This window comes from Felis catus, chromosome A2, assembly GCF_018350175.1.
Source record: "Felis catus isolate Fca126 chromosome A2, F.catus_Fca126_mat1.0, whole genome shotgun sequence".
NCBI lineage: Eukaryota > Metazoa > Chordata > Mammalia > Carnivora > Felidae > Felis > Felis catus.
Window position 1 is genome coordinate 91,975,181 of NC_058369.1, and position 19,185 is coordinate 91,994,365.

General features: G+C 38.5%; 1 protein-coding gene across 31 annotated transcripts in view; it reads left to right on the top strand.

The window, feature by feature from the left end:
• Window positions 1-19,185, top strand: part of ADAM22 (ADAM metallopeptidase domain 22) — a 239,311-nt gene that overhangs the window by 33,707 nt on the left and 186,419 nt on the right. For all 31 annotated transcript variants that reach the window (XM_019825419.3, XM_019825413.3, XM_019825415.3 and 28 more), the window contains exon 3: window positions 8,622-8,698. In XM_019825419.3, coding sequence (XP_019680978.1) covers window positions 8,622-8,698 — 77 coding nt within the window. The remainder of the gene's footprint in view (window positions 1-8,621; window positions 8,699-19,185) is intronic.

Sequence of the window (19,185 nt, forward strand, 5' to 3'; positions counted from 1 at the left end):
TTTGGACAGTTGAGATATGTTGGCAAATGAGGAATCTGATCCTTTTAAAGTTTAGTATATGTATGTATAAGTTTATGTTTTTATGTTTTTGTGTGAGCAGAAAGCCCTCTGGAGTTATGTTTAGTTACAGTCTTTAGTTCTAGGAGAGAAAAACCCTTTTTATCCCATGAGAATTTGTTTCTCAAAGGAAATGTTATGGAATTCTTATGTTCCGGGTGTTCATCATGGGATTTTGTTCAGTGTTACTTCTAATTCTGCTTTCTTTGGACGCTTGGAGCTGGCCTTTTAGTGGAAATGAGACATAACTCTCCGACATCTCTAATGTCTTTGTAAAGAAGATGAAATTAAGCAAGCAAGCAGACAAAAGTCCATTGACATACCAGAACTGAGTGAAGTGAATCTTGATGTGATGAATTCACCATTCTTAAGTTTATTCTTTGGACTTGGCCTTTTTCCGATGTTGCCTCCAGGAGAGAGTGTGACCCAGCTGGCAGACACAACCCTTCTCTCCAAGGCTGCTTTTCAAATGATCTGATTTAGAGCTGAACTCACTACTTACTCATTTGATAACGTCATAGCTTAACTACCTACTCATTTTCCCTCCTCTGCTTTTTTTTTCCACCTGCCTTTTGTTTAGCTTTCAGTAGTTAGATTATTCTTTGTAACCAGCTTTTATATACTTTGTCCATAAACAAAAATTTTAAAGCATTTTTCTCACAGAATTCTATAATTAATACCCTTTCACATTTGGGGAGAAGCAAGATGAAGTATAGAAAGTTTTCATAACTCCACTCTTAAATCAAATATCAAGTCACTAGTGGCGCCTGGAAGCCCTGTCGTCTTTCTCCCAAGCCTTTTTCATTCAGGAAGAGTATCCATTTTTCAAGACTGATTCATCTTTTGTCTGCTCATTTTGTCTGCTGATTTTGTTGCATCCAAACATTGGGGTTTCTTGCACTCAGATTTAATTACAGCTCAATATGACTACATATTATATTGTTCTCTGGCTACTAAAGATCTTAAAGATCTGCTTTGACTTCAAAATTATACGAATAAGCATCTCTTGTTCAGACCTTAAATGAATGCCTAGTAATGGGCAGTTAATGGCCAAAATGATGGAGAGACTGATGTATCAGAAGATAGCTGGAGCATAAATAGGTAATGAGGCTGCCTGACTTCCTGAATGGAGATGGGAAAATCGAGCTGGTGTCTGTGTCAGCATAGTCTCTGTGCTTCCAGTTTATCGGAGCAGAGGGGCCACTGGAGACAAGGGCCCGTGGCTGCCAGGGAATCACAGACTTTAGGGTGTTCAGTGCCACCAGAACTGGACACTTCAGCAAGGTAAATTCAGAGAATGCATCTCAAAAACTCATCTAAAGAAAGCCTTGTTTATAAAGTTTGTGTGTGTGTGTGTGTGTGTGTGTGTGTGTGTGTGTGTGTATGTGTGTGTGTATGTGCGTGCGTGTGTGCGTGTGTGTGTGTGGTATATACAGCTTCACCTAGAGGTACTCTAGGTGCAGAGATTTCTATGGCATCATATCTGTCCTTGGGTCATCCATCTCAAAACAAGGGTATGTCACATCAATTGAACATGTTTACATTGATTGTAAAAATTTTCACGTCAAAAAAAGTCAGTGCAAGGACAGGCATTTGAGTTGGAGAGCAAGTTCATCTGGAGGGCAAGATCATGGGAATTGGCTACACTTTAGGCTTACTCATGTTATTTCCTCACAGAATTCTACTTCATAAAATTATTTCCATATCTTAACTAACTAGCCAGGGGAAAACTATCTTGTTCATGTGGCCACAACAAATTGTAGAGTGAAGAATCTTAAGGTTACTAGATGTGTCTCTTTGAGCTGTTTTGTCCAAAGTCCATGCAAGGCAATGGAGTAACTACAGTGAAATGATGGTCGTTTTTCAATTGGCCTTTTCTGTTGTAGAAGAAAAGAATAATATATGCAAGTGATTATTGGTATTTTGTTTTTTACTGAGCTCAAGGTGTATTAGATGCCAGGAATTACACTTGCATTTTTTTAAAAACTCAGTTGAAGCAATCAAATGGCAAAGAAGTATGTAGGATGCAGAAAAGCCAGAGATTCTGTTACTTGCATTAAAGACTTCTTTTTAATAATGTTCATTACTTTCACAGTTATTGTGCTGCACAATGCCATTTGATTGGGAATATTCCCACCCATTGGTATTCATTGATTCATTCAAGTTGGGCTTAATTAAACACCCAGACTACCTTGTCTTTCTCTTTGTGTCAGAGTTCCAATTCTACCATGAAAGTTTTAGCATCAACTTAGCTTTCAAAAAGGGTTATGAATAAAGCAGTCTTCAAAAGTTCCTTTGTATTTATTTGATCTTTGGGTTATGTAGGTTGGCCCTGGTTCATTGGCTCCAGAAGATATCAGGAGAAAAAGGCTGCCGAGAGGCAAAATGCACAGGAGCATGGGGCTATGTTAACTTCATATTTAAATTTCAGCTCTTAGCCATGAATAATAAATAGGCCTCAATCTGGAAATTTATATCAGGTTCTTCTGGTCCTAAAATTCTGTGATTCATTTTTGAAATTTGAAATTAAAATTATCCTTATGTAATTTTATTGATTTATGAAGTTTTCTTGCCATCTGGATAGTTATTTTATATCTTTGCATGTTTTCCCCTTAATCTTTTGTTTCACAGCTTCTATAAATGTCCGCCTCACTACTTCTCTCAGTCCTGAAAACACACACATACGCTCACACAATTTACCATACCTATGTAATTTTTTTTTCCTTGAGATACCTACTTTAATTCTTAATTTCTTAGGTTGTAATCAAATTGGCCTCAGAACATGTGCTCTGTGTCAGATGTGGTAACATTATTGACTGTTCTGATGAAAAAGTTCTAAACACTGCTTTTCATTATTTAAGTTTTCTTTTCATATATATTAAAAAAGCTCATTAGAGCATTTTAATGCCTCTAAAAATGCTCCTTTTGTATTTAAAAAAAATTTTAACATTTATTTATTGAGAGACTCAGAGAGACAGAACGTGAGCATGGGAGGGGCAGAGAGAGGAGGAGACACAGAATACGAAGGAGGCTCCAGGCTCCGAGCTGTCAGCACAGAGCCCAACACGGGGCTCAAACCCACGAACCGTGAAATCATGACCTGAGCTGAAGTCGGATGCTTAACTGACTGAGCCACTCAGGTGCCCTGATGTTTATTTATCTTTGAAAGAGAGAAACAGAAAGACAGAGTGCAAGCAGGGGAGGGGCAGAGAGAGAGGGAGACACAGAATGCAAAGTAGGCTCTGGGCTCTGAGCCGTCAGCACAGAGCCTGACGCGGGGCTTGAACTCACAAACTGCAAGATCATGACCCGAGTTGAAGTCAGACGCTTAACCAACTGAGCTACTCAGGCACCCCAAAATGCTCTTTTTAAAATAATTACTCATATGGGGCGCCTGGGTGGCTCAGTTGGTTAAGCGTCCGACTTTGGCTCAGGTCATGATCTCACGGTCCGTGAGTTCGAGCCCCGCGTCGGGCTCTGGGCTGATGGCTCAGAGCCTGGAGCCTGTTTCGGATTCTGTGTCTCCCTCTCTCTCTGACCCTCCCCCATTCATGCTCTGTCTCTCTCTGTCTCAAAAATAAATAAACATTAAAAAAAATTAAAAAAAAAGATTACTCATATGAACCCAGTAAAACCTGCAAGCACCTCCAAGCTGCAGAATGGAAGCCAGGATGAAGTGTGATGGGAATGGTCTCTGCCGCCAAGTAGCGTGACATTGCAAATGACCTTTGCCCACACTGGCCTCACTTTCCTTGTTTGTAAAATAAGGGTGTTGCATTATATGAGCTTTAAGGGTTTTCTCCATATTATTCTATGATACTGAACTGTTTGATTAATAGTTTTTAAAATCACAAATCATTCTTATGTAGTAATTTGAAAGAATGCATTTCTGCAAAATTACATTTTAAAAATATCCCTGAGAGCCAGGAGCACCTGGGTGGGTCAGTTGGTTGAGTGTCTGACTCTTGATTTCGGCCAGGGTGTGATCTCACGGTTCATGGGTTTGAGCCCCGCATCGGGCTCTGTGCTGAGTGGAGCCTGCTTGGGATTCTCTCTCCACCCTCTCTCTCTGACCCTCTCTCACTCACGGGCACTCTTTCTCTCTCTGAAAATCAATAAATAAACTTAAAAAATATCTCTGGGAGCAATTACTACCTTTTACATTCAAATTAAAGTTAATAAATATTAGAAATTTTCTTTGACAATGTGTGTTAGGAATTACCCAACCCGCTCCTGAAAAAAAAAGGGAAAATCCTGATATTGTATGGGTTCTCTTGTTTCAAACATTTTCTTTTTCTTTGAACTAGAAAGGCAGGGTCTAAGATTAACTTTCTGAGACCCACTCTGTCTCACTTTGATGGTGTTGGCTAAGAAGCTGCATTGTTAATATGGCATGAAGTCAGTGTAATTCTACTTAATTTATTATTTCTCCAAGATAACCTAAAGACATAAACATATTTCTTTTCTTTGGCCTGGTTTTTAAACAAACATGGAGAAGGCAGGTTCCTGAATGATAGAAGGTCACAGAGAATACAGGGACAACATTTACTGTTGTGGTCACCACTGCAAGTTGGGTTTGGTTGGGAAAGTCTGATGTTTGGAGTTTGATCCTTATGCCTTCATGGGTATCAGTGCTTCCAATGTGAGTGCCATGGAGGAGAGTGACATGGAACCATTGGTGAAATCAACTCTTTATTGAACCCCTTTTCTAAATGTTCAGGCACATTGCCATTGATGCTGTATTGGTTTCGTATTGCCTCTGTTACAGCATTACCACATATTACATTACCACAAAATTAATATAACAAAACAGCAAAAATTAATTTTCTTAAGTTCTAGAGATGAGAAGTCCGGAATGGGTCTTACAAAGCAAAGGTGCAGGTGTTGGCAGGAGTATGTTCCTTCTGGAGGCACTAGGGGAGAAATGTTTCTTGCTTTTTCCAATTTCTAGGGGTTTCCAATGTTCATTGGCACGTGGCTTTTGCCTCACCTTATTCTCATCTCTGTTTCCATGATCACATCTCCTTCTCTGACTCTGACCCTTCTAAGACTCTGGTTTTATAAATACCCTTGTGACTAGATTGGGCCCACCTGGATAATCCAGGCTAGTCTCTCCATCTCAGGATCCTTAAATTAAGCACATATGCAAGCTCGCTTTTTCCATGTATGGTAGTATGTTCATGGGCTCCGGGAGCTAGAGTTTGGGACTCTTTAGGGCCATTATTCTATCTGCTATAGATTCCTTTTAGTCACTTATGTGTCTCCCAGGTGCCACCTCCTCAGAGAGGCTTCCAGGACCACCTAGAATCTCATCTATCCTGGTCACCTGTTTACCTTGTTTTATTAAATCTGGGAATAGTGTATTTATTTTCCAATTTTATTTTTTACTGTTAATTTTCTGTCATTTTATTTGTCACTTTCTTTCTCCTTCCACTTGAAAACAAGCTCCAGTAATAGAGAAACATGGTCAGTTTTCTTCACTACCTTGTCTACCAGATCAAAATAGTTCCTAACACTTGGTAGATTCTCAGAAGATGTTTGTTGAATGAATCAATCTGTATACAGTCTAAGGAAGCCTGCCTTACATTACAACAATAGTAATATATACTTGTTCATTACTATCAATAATGCAATTTTTTCTTTTTACTAAATAGCAGTTAAACATGCTGTCAATAGATTTTCTTTTGAATTTAAGTAATGTGTTTCTCTTTGGGACGTGTATGAGATCAATAAAGATGCCAGATATAAACTGAAGCTACAGGAAAAACAAAACATAGGGACTAGATGAAATTAATATAAACAGTGAGTATCTTGCTAAGAAAGAATGGTTATATTATCTTGATCCCTACAATGAATCATGATGCCATGATGAATAACATGGGGCCTCTTCCCTGTTGACAACAGTAAATGCCAAGAAAGAATGGAGGGAAGAGGGAAGAGAGGTTTTAATTGAGACATCAATTCTGGTAAGCTGAGCTTTGCTCAGCCTGTTCCAAAACATGGTTGTTAGCACTTCAGGAAACTCTGAAAGCTTTTAGACAAAAGGAAAGACATTAATGGCATTAAGAACAACCTTGATGGAAGGAGTGCGTTTCTATAAGCAGGTAATTTATAGCTGTTAAATTTTTGCTCATTTTTGTATCCAGGTGACTCATAAAACAAACCCTCAAATGAGTTAATCAGGAAATACTTACTGAGTACCCCATGCTGGTCAGTACTGAGGCCCTCATATCAAATTGAACAGTATTGAGAAGGAGAGGAGGAGGAGGCTTGGAAGGGTTGGGAAGACTTCATGGAAGAGGAGTGTTTAGGCTAAACTGTGTTTCCTCCAAAATTCATATGTTGAAGCTCTCACCCCTGCTATGACTGTATTTGGAGATGAGGTATTTAAAGAGGTAATTAAGACTAAATGAGGTCATTTGGGTGGGCCCTAAATACAGGATGACTGATGTCCTTACAAGAAGAGAGGGGGGCACCTGGGTGGCTCAGTTGGTTGAGCGTCCATATCTTGATTTCAGCTCAGGTCATGATCCCAGGGTTGTAGGATGGAGCCCTGCATCAGGCTCCATGCACAGCATGGAGTGAGATTCTCCCTCCCTCCCTCCCTCCCTCCCTCTCCCTCTGCGCCTTTCCCCTGCTCTCTTTCCCTTTCTTTCTTTCTTTCTTTCTTTCTTTCTTTCTTTCTTTCTTTCTTTCTTTCTTTCTTTCTTTCTTTCTTTCTTTCTTTCTTTCTTTCTTTCCTTCCTTCCTTCCTTCCTTCCTTCCTTCCTTCCTTCCTTCCTTCCTTCCTTCCTTCCTTCCTTCCTTCCTTCTCTTTCGTTTGTTTGTTTGTTGAATTAAAGAATAGAAGAGAGAATTGCGCATGAATAGAGTACAGGTGGGTCCTTGGGGACTTGTGTGGCATTGTCTGGGAGGTGGGGAGGAGACTGTGGAGGATCTTGATATCCAGGGGGAGAAAGTTTGTATTTGATACAGTAGAAAATCTGGGGATTACCAAAAGTCAATTTTAGATCAGGGAGAATATGATCTATGGCAAATAGGGAAATGAAGAGTAAGGTGTGGCTTCAGGAATTACAAGAAGAAAAAAAAAAGCCAGAGTTTGGTGATAGATAGCCTGGGTGTTAACTGGGAAGAGCCAGCAGTTAAAAATGAATGGTAATGAGGTAATGAGGCTGAGAGGTGTTCAAATAGTTGTTCATTCTTGGGGTTTCATGGGGATTGGAATGTGTTAGCAACTGACTACCCCCACTTCTTTCAAATACTTGAAAATAGAAGGATTACCCTTTCTTTCCATAAAGCTTTATTATTATCAATTAAGCTTTCTCCTTTCACCTACAACAAGAAGCTTACTATGTGTGAAGATCCCAGGGATGATTGAGGTGCCCTTTATGCCCCACAGAATCCTAGGATAGTTCTTTTTTTAAGATGTGCTTGTTCTCCGAGAACAGTAACACCATCTGCCTCACGTACCACATAAATACAGTTGCTCAGATGGTTCTTATCTATAAAATAGCATTTATTTTATTTTCACTGTTGGAATTATACGTGTTTATTTTAGAAATTTTGGATACCAGACAGACATAAACAAAAAATTAAAATAATTCATAGTCCTGCTTAGCTATAGCTACAGTTAATATTTGGGGAATCAAATGGAATAGTTTTGATTACTTCAGTTAATGCATATGATTATTGAATATGTTAATATTAGTGTTATTGGTAACATTACATTTTTTTTTTAAGTTTAGAGTCCCTTGTGATTTTCTCTGGGAGTTCCTAGAATAGCATAGAAAATAGTGACTTTTTTTTTTCCAAACAAATTTTCGTAGGTGGTATTTGCAGGAGATAGCAGAGGTTCAGTTTTGCTCTTAGGAAGATGTGGAAACCTCTCTGAAATAATGTTTGGTAAATTAGAACTGACTTATTATTTTTAAAGCGTGTGTTTCATTTAGGATGAAGAAGGTTTTTAAGAGATTCAGATATCTTCCTTGTAAATAGCGCATATTCACTGTATTATTTTACTCTTGAACATGTTTTTCCTATCTTTTTTTTAATGTTTACTTATTTTTGACAGAAAAAGAGAGAGGGAGAGAGAGCGCACACATGGGTGCAGAGAGAGAGGGAGACAGAATCTGAAGCAATGTGGGGCTAGAATGAACCTGCCAGATCATGACCTCAGCTGAAGTCACACTTAACCTACTGAGTCACCCAGCACCCCCCATATCTCTTTTTTAACATACAAAGTTTAATTTTAGAGGAGCCAGTCATTTAATACAGTATAAAATGAATGAAGTGCAGTCTTCTTGGAAATGAAATGGTTAGCCACTTGAGATAAACCAGAAAGGTAGGGCACTTGCCCTCTAAGGTTAGGTGGTATTTTACTTCAGACTGGTGAATGTTTGGCTTCTAAGAAGGTGCAGATTTGATGTTTTTTTCATTTCATGTCTGCGTTGAATTGGCTTTCTAATTTATGATGTTATAAACCTTTTTGAATCATCATAAGAAATGCTTATTGTCCGATTGCCGTGGCTAAATAATAAATACCTTTTATCTTTTTGATATTGCAGTTGACTCATGTTGACCAGGCAAGCTTCCAGGTTGATGCCTTTGGAACATCCTTTATTCTCGATGTCGTGCTAAACCAGTAAGTCTTTGTTGAGCTGTACTCACTTTTGTCAGATATACATTCAAACCACTTTTATAACTTTTGTAAAGTTTGTTTTCTTACTGTATTTTACTTCATCTTCCCATATCAGTTAAATACTACATTTAAAACTTTTCTATTGACTGTAAGTTATAAAGTCTGACAAATGACAGGAAATGGATATTCATTTAAAATTGAACAGCTGTAACAGATTTGAGAAGGTAAAGTGGAGGGCAGGACTTACTCCAATATTTTGCATAACAGTATATGTGACTTAGTTCCTATGAATGGCAGTAAATTGTGAAAATAATATTTAGGATATTAACACATCTTCTTTAAGAACAGCAGAAAAGAGTTACTTTTTTTGCTCAGTGATTCAAAGGACTGGCTGCATGATGTGCGACTCCTAATAATGGCATTAGATGCTTTGATTTGGGAGTCCGTTTCTGTGAGATGTAGGTACCCTGCTATTATTCTGTAAATATGATATAATTTTGGAAATTCTGTTTTTCAGTTTTATTAGCCACATTTGAAGTGTTCAGTAGCCATCCATGCCTAGTGGTTACCTTATTGGACAAGGCAGAACATTTCCATCACGGCAAACGGTTCTGTTGAGCATTGCTGGTTTAGATTTCTTTTGGGGAATGGGCACTATGTATAACTGTTAGATTCTTGAGCTAGATCAGTCAGTATTCAGGAGGAGAATTCATGTCTTCCTTTTAGATTCCAGGCTATGTCCAATGGATTAACTTAATAATTAGTCTTACTAGGATCCTGGTTTTTATGGAATTTATTGCAACGTCATAAATTTTGATAATATCATTTGTGTTATATTAATGTTTAAGCCGTGTATTAGGTGTTTTTTTTTGTTTTTTTTTTTGTTTGTTTTGTTTTGTTTTAGAGAGAGAGAGAGAGAGAGAGAGAGAGAGAGAGAGAACAAGCAGGGGAGAGGCAGAGAGAGAGAGGGGGAGAGAGAATCCTAAGTAGGCTCCACACTGTTAGCTCAGACCCCAAACTCTGGGCTCTATCCCACGACACTGGGAGATCATGATCTAAGCCTAAACCAAGAGTCAGATGCTTAACTGACTGAGCCACCCACGAGCCCCTAGTTTATTTTTTCATTAGGCTGTCTCATAGCTACCTCTTGTAAGTTTTTCTCCTCTCTCCCCACATTTTTGTAGTTCACAAACAAATCTGAAAAGCATTGTGTTAGATTGACTATTTGGGTGATCCATTAATGGGAGTTGTTTGTTCTTTGATCATGTACATTTTAAAAATGTAACATAAATTTTTAAAAATGTAACATAAACTATATTTCTACTATGCTCATTAAAATACAGTTTGTTGCTTGTTTTTAAAATCAGTGGCTTAGAACATATATAATTAAAGCCTTTCTACCACACTTTATACCAGGTATTTAACCTAGTTTCATAGAGCATAAGACTCTGTTAATATGATTTGTATCTTATATTCCTGCTTGATGTAAATGCCCTAAAATTTACATTTTTAAGTTACTTATTGTGTTTTTTCGGCAACTTTCATATTCTAAAGTTTTTAAAAACTCAGTATAAAGAAATGCATGCTCCTTAAAAGAATAATGATAAAGTAGCAAAAACGGTGTCACATAAGTGTACCACTTGGAAATGGATTGCCCCATTTTATTTAAAAAAATTTTTTTTAATGTTTATTTACTTTTTTTTTTAACGTTTATTTATTTTTGAGACAGAGAGAGACAGAGCATGAACAGGGGAGGGTCAGAGAGAGAGGGAGACATAGAATCTGAAACAGGCTCCAGGCTCTGAGCTGTCAGCACAGAGCCCGACGTGGGGCTCGAACTCATGGACCACGAGATCATGACCTGAGCCGAAGTCGGCCGCTTAACCGACTGAGCCACCCAGGCACCCCAATGTTTATTTACTTTTGAGAGAGAGAGAGAGAGACAGAGCACAAGTGGGGGAGGGGCTATTTACTTTTGAGAGAGAGAGAGCGCGCGCGCGCACGAGTTGGGGACGGGCAGAGAGAGAGAGAGAGAGGGAGACCCAGAATCCGAAGCAGGCTCCAGGCTCTGAGCTGTCAGCACAGAGCCTGACACGGGGCTTGAACTCACAAACCATGAGATCATGACCTGAGCCAAAGCCGGATGCTCAACCAACTGAACCACCCAGGCGCCCCTGCCCAATTTTAAATTGTAACCCTCTCTGCTCTCACTCTTTTATCGAGCCTACTACCTATTCTTCTCCCCTGCTTCATTTTTAATTTAATTTAATTTAATTTAATTTAGTTTTGTTTTCTTTGTTTTATTTTAATGTTTATTTTTGAGAGAGAGAGAGAGTACGAGTAGAAGAGGAGCAGAGAGAGAGGGAGACACAGAATTTCAAGCAGGTTCCAGACTCTAAGCTGTCAGTACAGAGTCTGACACGAGGCTTGAACCCATGAACCATGAAATCATGACCTGAAGTTGGATGCTTAACTGACTGAGCCACTCAGGCACTGCTCCCCTGCTTCATTTTTTAAAACATAATATTCATCACCATTTAGTATATAGGTTGACTCACATGATATCATCATTTTTTGCACATCACAAAGTTTAGCCACACCAGCATTGTCATATGGTGAATTAATATTCTGTATTTTAATTACTTACTTTGTTTATTGTCTTCTTCCTCTCACTAGAGTATAAGCACCTTGAGGGCAGGAATTTTCTTTCCTTCCTTGGTGTCTCCTTAGCATAGAATGGATACTAAATTCCAGGCTGGGAAGCTATATAGACTTAGAAGCCAGACACTGGAATTCCCTGGAATTTGCAGGACACAGGGAAGACCAGATAAAGGATGGAGGCTATCAACTGGGGAGAAGGCAAATAGCAAAAAAGATCCAGAGATTAAGTGTTTGGGACTAGCTCCCAAAAGCTGAGCATCTGTATATAGGTGTGATTTGGAAAGTCAGATTCCTACGTTTCTGTTTCAATGACTCTTTCCTATCCCTCCTTTATTTTTAAATTTTATTAAATTTATTTTATTTTATTAAAAATTTTTTTTAAATGTTCATTTATTTTTGAGACAGAGAGAGGGCATGAGCGGGTAGAGAGAGAGAGGGAGACACAGAATCTGGAGCAGGCTACAGGCTCCGAGCTGTCAGCACAGAGCCCAATGTGGGGCTCGAACTCACGAGCTGTGAGATCATGACCTGAGCCGAAGTCGGACACCCAACCAACTGAACCACCCAGGCACCCCTATTTAATTTTTTTAACATAAGAAAAATTTAATAGCATAAGTTGAGGGAGTGACATGGATGTAGAAATTCCCTCACATTCCTCCTTTAAATCACTATTCTTGTGGATAATCCAGCCTCAGTTTCTGGTTCCTGACAGTTGTAAAGCCTTGATTATCAGTTTTCAAAGAAATGGTATTTTTTCCTGTCCATTCTGCCCTAAACTACCTCACTTCCTTTGGAGAAATCTCAGCCCCAAAACATTCTCTTCCTAAAGGCGAAACACATATGGCCATACTTATCAGAGCATGAATACTTTGGAGTACTAAGGGTAAAGCAGAATTTCTTTGGAAATACTGGCAAGAATCTCCATTGGGCATTTTTCCTCTTATTACAATGGAAATTTAAAATTGCAAGAAGTACAGAGTATAAGATAATAACATAAATGGAGGTTCCTGGGCTGAGGAATATGTGAAGTCCTTTTTTTTTTTTTTTTTTTTTGGTTCTGGGATCTGTATTACATATGGGTTGCACAAAGCTGATTTCTTTATGCTATAAGAGCCAGGATGATTTGATACCAAGGTTTTTTTTCTTATTTTTGTGAAGAATGTTTTTAATTCATGGTTTCAGTTTATATATTGCCTTGTGGTTGTGTTGATTAAGGAGCAGGAAGGTGAAAAATTGAATATGCTCTTCAAAAATTATTTTTCTTATGAGGCAATTCTAGGGTTGTGGAACCGGTGGAGTTTTTTGTTTATTTGTTTTAAACTGGAGGCAAATTAAATAAGTCTCTGTGTAGCTGGATTCCAGTTGCAGATTAGATCCAATAATACATATTTTTAGATTGGAGTGGAAGGAAAAGTATCATTACATAATATTCCTTCTGACTGTTCAGTAAACAGAATTATCTATAACAAAATTATGCAAGAGTTCAACCTTTAAGTTGTAATTTCTACAAAAGGCAGATAAGGAATATGGAATATAGTTAAAAATGAAAAGCACAGCCAGTTCCTGTTTTGTCGAGCGATTTTTAGTTCTTTCATGGGGTCACACAGTTGTGAAATTTCACTCTTTAGGACAGATCAATTAAAAAAAACCCCAAACCTATGGTCTAGCCTGGTCAACATGGTCCTGAGGCCACATTGGACCTTTCCAGAGATCAGTGACTAGTGAAACATTTCTGGGAAAGAGGAAGACTCAATGAAGATATTTTATACCACATATGTAATACTGTATATACATATGTGTGTGTGTGTGTGTGTGTATAATAGTACATAATATATATTACATATGTGTTATTGGAGCAATTCATTCAAGCCAGGTCTTTTCCTATAAGTCTGTCTCCTGTTCTTCAAAAAGTGAATGATTAAACTGCCCGAAGCATTGCACAAATTTTGAAAAAATTTCTTTTCCATACTCCTTGATCCTTTTACAACAGGTGTCCTGACAACACAAATCACACATGTGTAGGCACACCCACACCTGCACCCATACACACCCACATACCTATCCCTACACACCCCACAAAGAAGCAAATACTCCACATGGATATGGTTAGTTGTTTTAGGATGTGAAACATATAATTAGGAAGAGAACCCATCTTTTATAGCCTGTTTTTGGAAAGGGATTCTGTGGTACAGTTCACAGATTTCAGATGATCCTGTTCCTAAGTTTTGACTATATTTTACATATTCTCTCATTTTTAAAATTCTGATAACAACAAAAATATTTTCTATAACTGAAGATCCTTTTATCAGTGGCATTTTTCCCTATGTGACAGGAGGGAGGTGGGGAGCTGTCAGCAGATGGGGTTGCCCATGCCAAGTGGGAGGTGGTGTAGAGATGGGGGTAGGGGGAGGGGGAGAAGCAGGAACAGGGTCAGACAAGGAACATCCAAATTCTGTTCAAATGGTCAAGTCCAGTTTTGTCTTCTCTCATTTAGCCAATTAGTCACCTTCTAATCATTTGCCAATCAGTCACCTCTTGATTGCTTTCTGCTAGCACTCTTGAATTTGCAGAGAAAGTAGAAATCCCAATGGACAAAAAACAGGGTATGAATCCAATTGGAGTTAGGTCTGGAAGTCTCATTTCCTTAACTATGCTTTATGTACATTGTGAATAAAAATAAGTGATGGGTGCTTGGGGTGCCTAGGTGGCTTAGTCTGATAAGCGTCTGACTCTTGGTTGCGGCTAGTTCAGCTAGTTCAAGCCCCACATCGGGCTCTCTGCTGACAGCACGGAGCCTGCTTGGGATTCTGTCTCCCTCTCTCTCTGCCCCCTCTCCCTTTTGCTTTCTATCTCTCTCAAAATAAGTAAAAAAAAAACTTAAAAATTGATGAAGTTGGCAAGATAGCAGGACCCAGATTATATCGGGTCTCATAGAGACAGAAAAGACTTTGGATGACAGGCAAACAGAGACTCCTGGTTTTCCCCACACCATGATCTTGCATTATTGATTCCTTTCTCCACTAACTTATGATCCTTTATTAATCATATTTACTTATTGTATATTTAAAAAAAAATTTTTTTTTTCAACGTTTATTTATTTTTGGGACAGAGAGAGACAGACCATGAACGGGGGAGGGGCAGAGAGAGAGGGAGACACAGAATCGGAAACAGGCTCCAGGCTCTGAGCCATCAGCCCCGAGCCTGACGCGGGGCTCGAACTCACGGACCGCGAGATCGTGACCTGGCTGAAGCCGGACGTTTAACCGACTGCGCCACCCAGGCGCCCCAGTTATTATATATTTTAATGTCTTCCCAAACCAATCTCTTCTGAAGATCTATTCATTAATTTTTTGGCCTGGTATCCTCATGCTATTTGTTGTAGCTTTATAAATGTTTTAATATCTAGCATAGAAAAATCTCTCATTAGTTTTCTTTTGTAAACTTTCTTAGATATTTTTGCCTTTTCTAATATGGAAATTTATACTAACTTTGTCAGTCTCCTTTTGGAATTTTAATTGAACTGTCACTAGATCTCTATTTTAATTTGGGAAAAGTAGATGTTTTTATAGGTACTTATTATTTCTATCCAATACCATTGTGTTTTTTTGTTTTGTTTTTTTGGGTTTTTTTTGATTTAAGCATCTTATTTTGTCTCTCAGTAAAATTTAGTACTTTGGTTTTTACAAGTTCTGCACATTTCATGTAGAACCTTTTCATAGGAATTGTGGTCTTTGTTGCTACTGTGGATATCTTTCCATGTTTTGTAATTTAGTTATTAATGATATTTAGGAAAGTCACTGATTTGCATACCTTATTAATTTCTTTAATGTTGCTAGTGCTTTTTATTTGTTTCTCTTGGATTTTCTAGTTTGACAATAACATTACTGGAGAATTAGAAAAGTTTTTTCTTTCCAAAGTGTTACTTCATATTACTGTTGCCCATCTTAATGCTTTTTCTAGAAGTTCCTGAACTCTATTATTTGGTGATAATAGCATTTTTGTCTTGGTTCTTTTTTTTTTTTTTTTTAAATGTTTGTTATTTTTGACAGAGAGAGAGAGACAGCGAGCACAAGCAGGGGAAGGGCAGAGAGAGAGGGAGACACAGAGTCCGAAGCAGGCTTGAGGCTTTGAGTTGTCTGCACAGAGCCCGACATGGGGCTTGAACTCATGAACTGTGAGATCATGACCTTAGCCAAAGTCGGATGTTTAACTGACTGAGCCACCCAGGCGCCCCATGTTTTGGTTCTTTTGGGAATAGGAATATGTCTTGTATTCACTGTTAAGTAGAAAGTTGATTGTTGATTTTTGAGAGTTAGTCTTTATTATGTTAAAGCAATATCCTATATCTTGTATAATAAGTTTTTTTTAAGGGAATGAGTATTAGACTTTATTGAACCCCTTTCTAGTCAATTCGAGTGAACATATTGATGTTCTTATTTGACAACTTTATCATGTTGCATAATTCATCGTTGTAGCCCATATGTTGCTGGCCTTGAATGGAATTATACCTCCTGTTTTTATCTAAATTACTATGCAATAAGCCCTTACGGGCTTTTCTGCTATAAGTTACCTCTGTCTCCAAGTGTGTTCCTCAACCATTTAGGAGATTTGTTGTTGTCTTTTACCTTGCCCCTCCATTCCTGCCTCTGATAGATCTCCTGCAGTGACTCTCATGACAGCTGCTCTGCTGGGCACAGCTGCCCTCCACCAGTGAAGACTGCTGACATCTGCCAGGAGTGGTCATTCCAAGTACCCACGGGCCCAAACCCACCCACAGGCCTTCTTGTGGAGTCATTGCCACCGTAGTAGGAGGGCACAGCTATAGCCTCTACTTAGAGATAGGCAGAGAAAAGGGCAAGTTCTTTTTTTCTCTGGTCCAAGGCATCATACGTTCTGTTTCAGTGTGAAAAGCACTGGGGACATCTACTCTCAGAAAGTGAAATTGGACCCCTAATCTCAGAGTGATGATCTGATTTGACTACCATGGCTTGACAGTATCTTTCCCAAAGTATGACTTATTCAACTCTAAATAATATTCCATGTGTGATGACTGTAGCCTAGAACACCAAGTACATGTCTTTGTCACAGTCTTTACTCCTGCATGAGGTGAGGAATAGATTAGGATTGTACAGCCCTCCTGCATTCAGTCTGGCTCCTTATTTTCCCTGATCCAGTGCTTAGACAAGGGTAGACAGTTTTCAGGAAGGGGGCAGGAAGACAAACGCAAACATGGGGCAAACACCGCAATTAACACCTTGAGGAGAGTGTAATTGCTTTTCTCTGTTGGTTCAGGCTCTCTGAAGAGTTCACCGAACCCCAAGGATTTCCTGGGGGAATCTGCTCCCCCCAAAAGGGAGAATTGCCCAGCTGCAAATTCTAGTTTTTATTTTAGAAAGTTACAACTGATTTTAAGACAGTTTCTAATTTAGAATTTTAAGATCCAGTCTCTTTAGGTACCCTATTACTAACTACTAAAATAGATATGCTGTTCTATTATTAGAATTTTTACATCAGCAATAATGAATGAGATTGTATCAGAATTAAAAAAACTGTATAAAATGAATTTTTTTACTTACAAAAAATTCCTTGAAACACTATCTTGGAGACTATAAGAGTCACATACATATCTGTAGTGTTTAAAAGTCCTTACCTTTATTTTGACTAGTCCAGTAATCTTTTAAAGAGATAAGTCCTTGATAAATAGTCATTTCTTTTTTTTCAATGTTTATTTTTGAGAGAGAGAGTGCTCGTGCACGCACGTAAGTAGGGGAGGGGGAGAGGGAGAGGGGGAGACCGCGAATCCTAAGTGGGCTCTGCGCTGACAGGAGAGAGCCCAATGCAGGGCTCAAACTCAGGAACTGTGAGATCATGACTTGATGCTTAACCCACTGAACCACCCAGGTGCCCCAATAAACGGTAATTTCCGATGGATATCGATATATTTATCTACTTGTTTTTAAACCAACTTTGGGAAGTTGTATTTTCCTGAAGAATTGTCCACATAAGTTTTATCAGTATATTTTTGTGTATGCTTTTTAGGAAATAACTTCTAAAATTTCTTCTATATCTATTGTTATATCGTCATTTTCCATGCTTTCGTTTATGCTTATCAGATATAAACTCAAATATACAAACTTTTAGGAACATATTTACCACATGAATTAAGCAATGTGATTATTATTTATTTATTTATTTTTATTTATTTTTTAATGTTTATTTATTTTTGAGAGAGAGAGAGAGAGAGAGAGAGAGAGAGAGATAGAGTGTGAGTGGGGGAGGTGCAGAGAGAGAGGGAGACACAGAGTCTGAAGCAGGCTTGAGGCTCTGAGTTGTCTGCACAGAGCCTGACACGGGGCTTGAACTGATGAACTGCAAGATCATTACCTGAGCTGGAGTCAGTCGCTTAACTGACTGAGCCACCCAGGCGCCCTGCAATTTTTAAACACAATTTTATTGAGGCGTTTTTACACGTCATAAAATTCATCCCTTTCATGTGTACAATTCAGTGATTTTTTTTTTTTTAATTTAACTTTACTGGGTGGTGCAACTATCAACATAAGTCAGTTTTAAAGCACTTTTCTTTTTTTTTTTTTAAGTTTATTCATTTTTGAGAGAGAGGGGTGGGCACAGAGAGAATCCCTAGCAGGCACTGTGCAGTCAGCACAGAGTCCAACCCACAGGGCTCAAACACACGAACTGTGAGATCACAACCTGAGCTGAATCTGACATTTAACCAACTGAGCCACCAAAGGTGGCTCTAGAACACTTTTCAATTCTCCACTAAGATCCCTCATTTTTATTGAAACTTAATCCCCGTTCCTGTCTCCAGCCGCAGGCAATTACTCACCTCCTTTTTATGTCTTTATAAATTTACCTTTTCTGGACATTTCATATAAATGGAATCACACAATATGCATTCTTCTGTCTAGCTTCTTTTATTTGACATGATTTTGAAGTCCATCCCTGATGTAGCATGTCTTCACAGTTCATTCCTTTTTATTGCTGAATATTATTTCATTTATAGATATATGATATAGATTACGTCTATCCATCACCTGATGACGGGTGTGTAGGTTGTTTGCAGTTTTTGGCAATTATGAATAACGTTGCTATGAACATTCACGTGGAAATCTTTGTGTGGATTTAAGTTTTCATTTAGTTTTGTGTTTAATTGTTTTGAGAAATGCTGAACTATTTTCCAAAGTGGACTTTGATTTTTTAATGGTACAGTAACAGCTGTTTTTCAGTAAGTTCTATTTTACAGGAAGAGTGGTGTCAGGTATAAATAGTTGCTAAGCTTTCAGGTTCTCAATTCCATGTCCATTGCAAGTCTGGAAGGAGCTCCATGCTTCTCATGGTTATGATTTTATGCTCTTTGATTCATAATAAAACTCTACATTTGAAATATATATTGAACTTCTGACACTTTTTAAGGGATAAGATTCTACCATTAGCACTTTATATAGGAATTTTATGTAGACCTGATATTTCTTATACCACAGCTGAAATGTATTTCATTTCTGCTCTTTTGTTCTAAGTTGAAAGATGGTCATTTTAAATTCTGACTGCTAACACTAGGCAGAAAGTGTCCTGGGCTTAGCCTAGAATGGCCTTGATTATTAGCTGGGCAGACCTTGACTGCAAAGCCCATAGCAAAGGAGAATGGTGGGTGAGGTAGGGGGCATTGGATGTGCCTGGCCAAGAGCCGGAAAGTCATCCAGTACTAAAGCTGAGACCGGGAAAATTGTTTTGAAGGGGGCATCTGGAAGGAGTTCTAGAGGCAAACAGGACCGTAGGGGCTGGAGCCTTTTATAGGGTTTGGAAGGCCA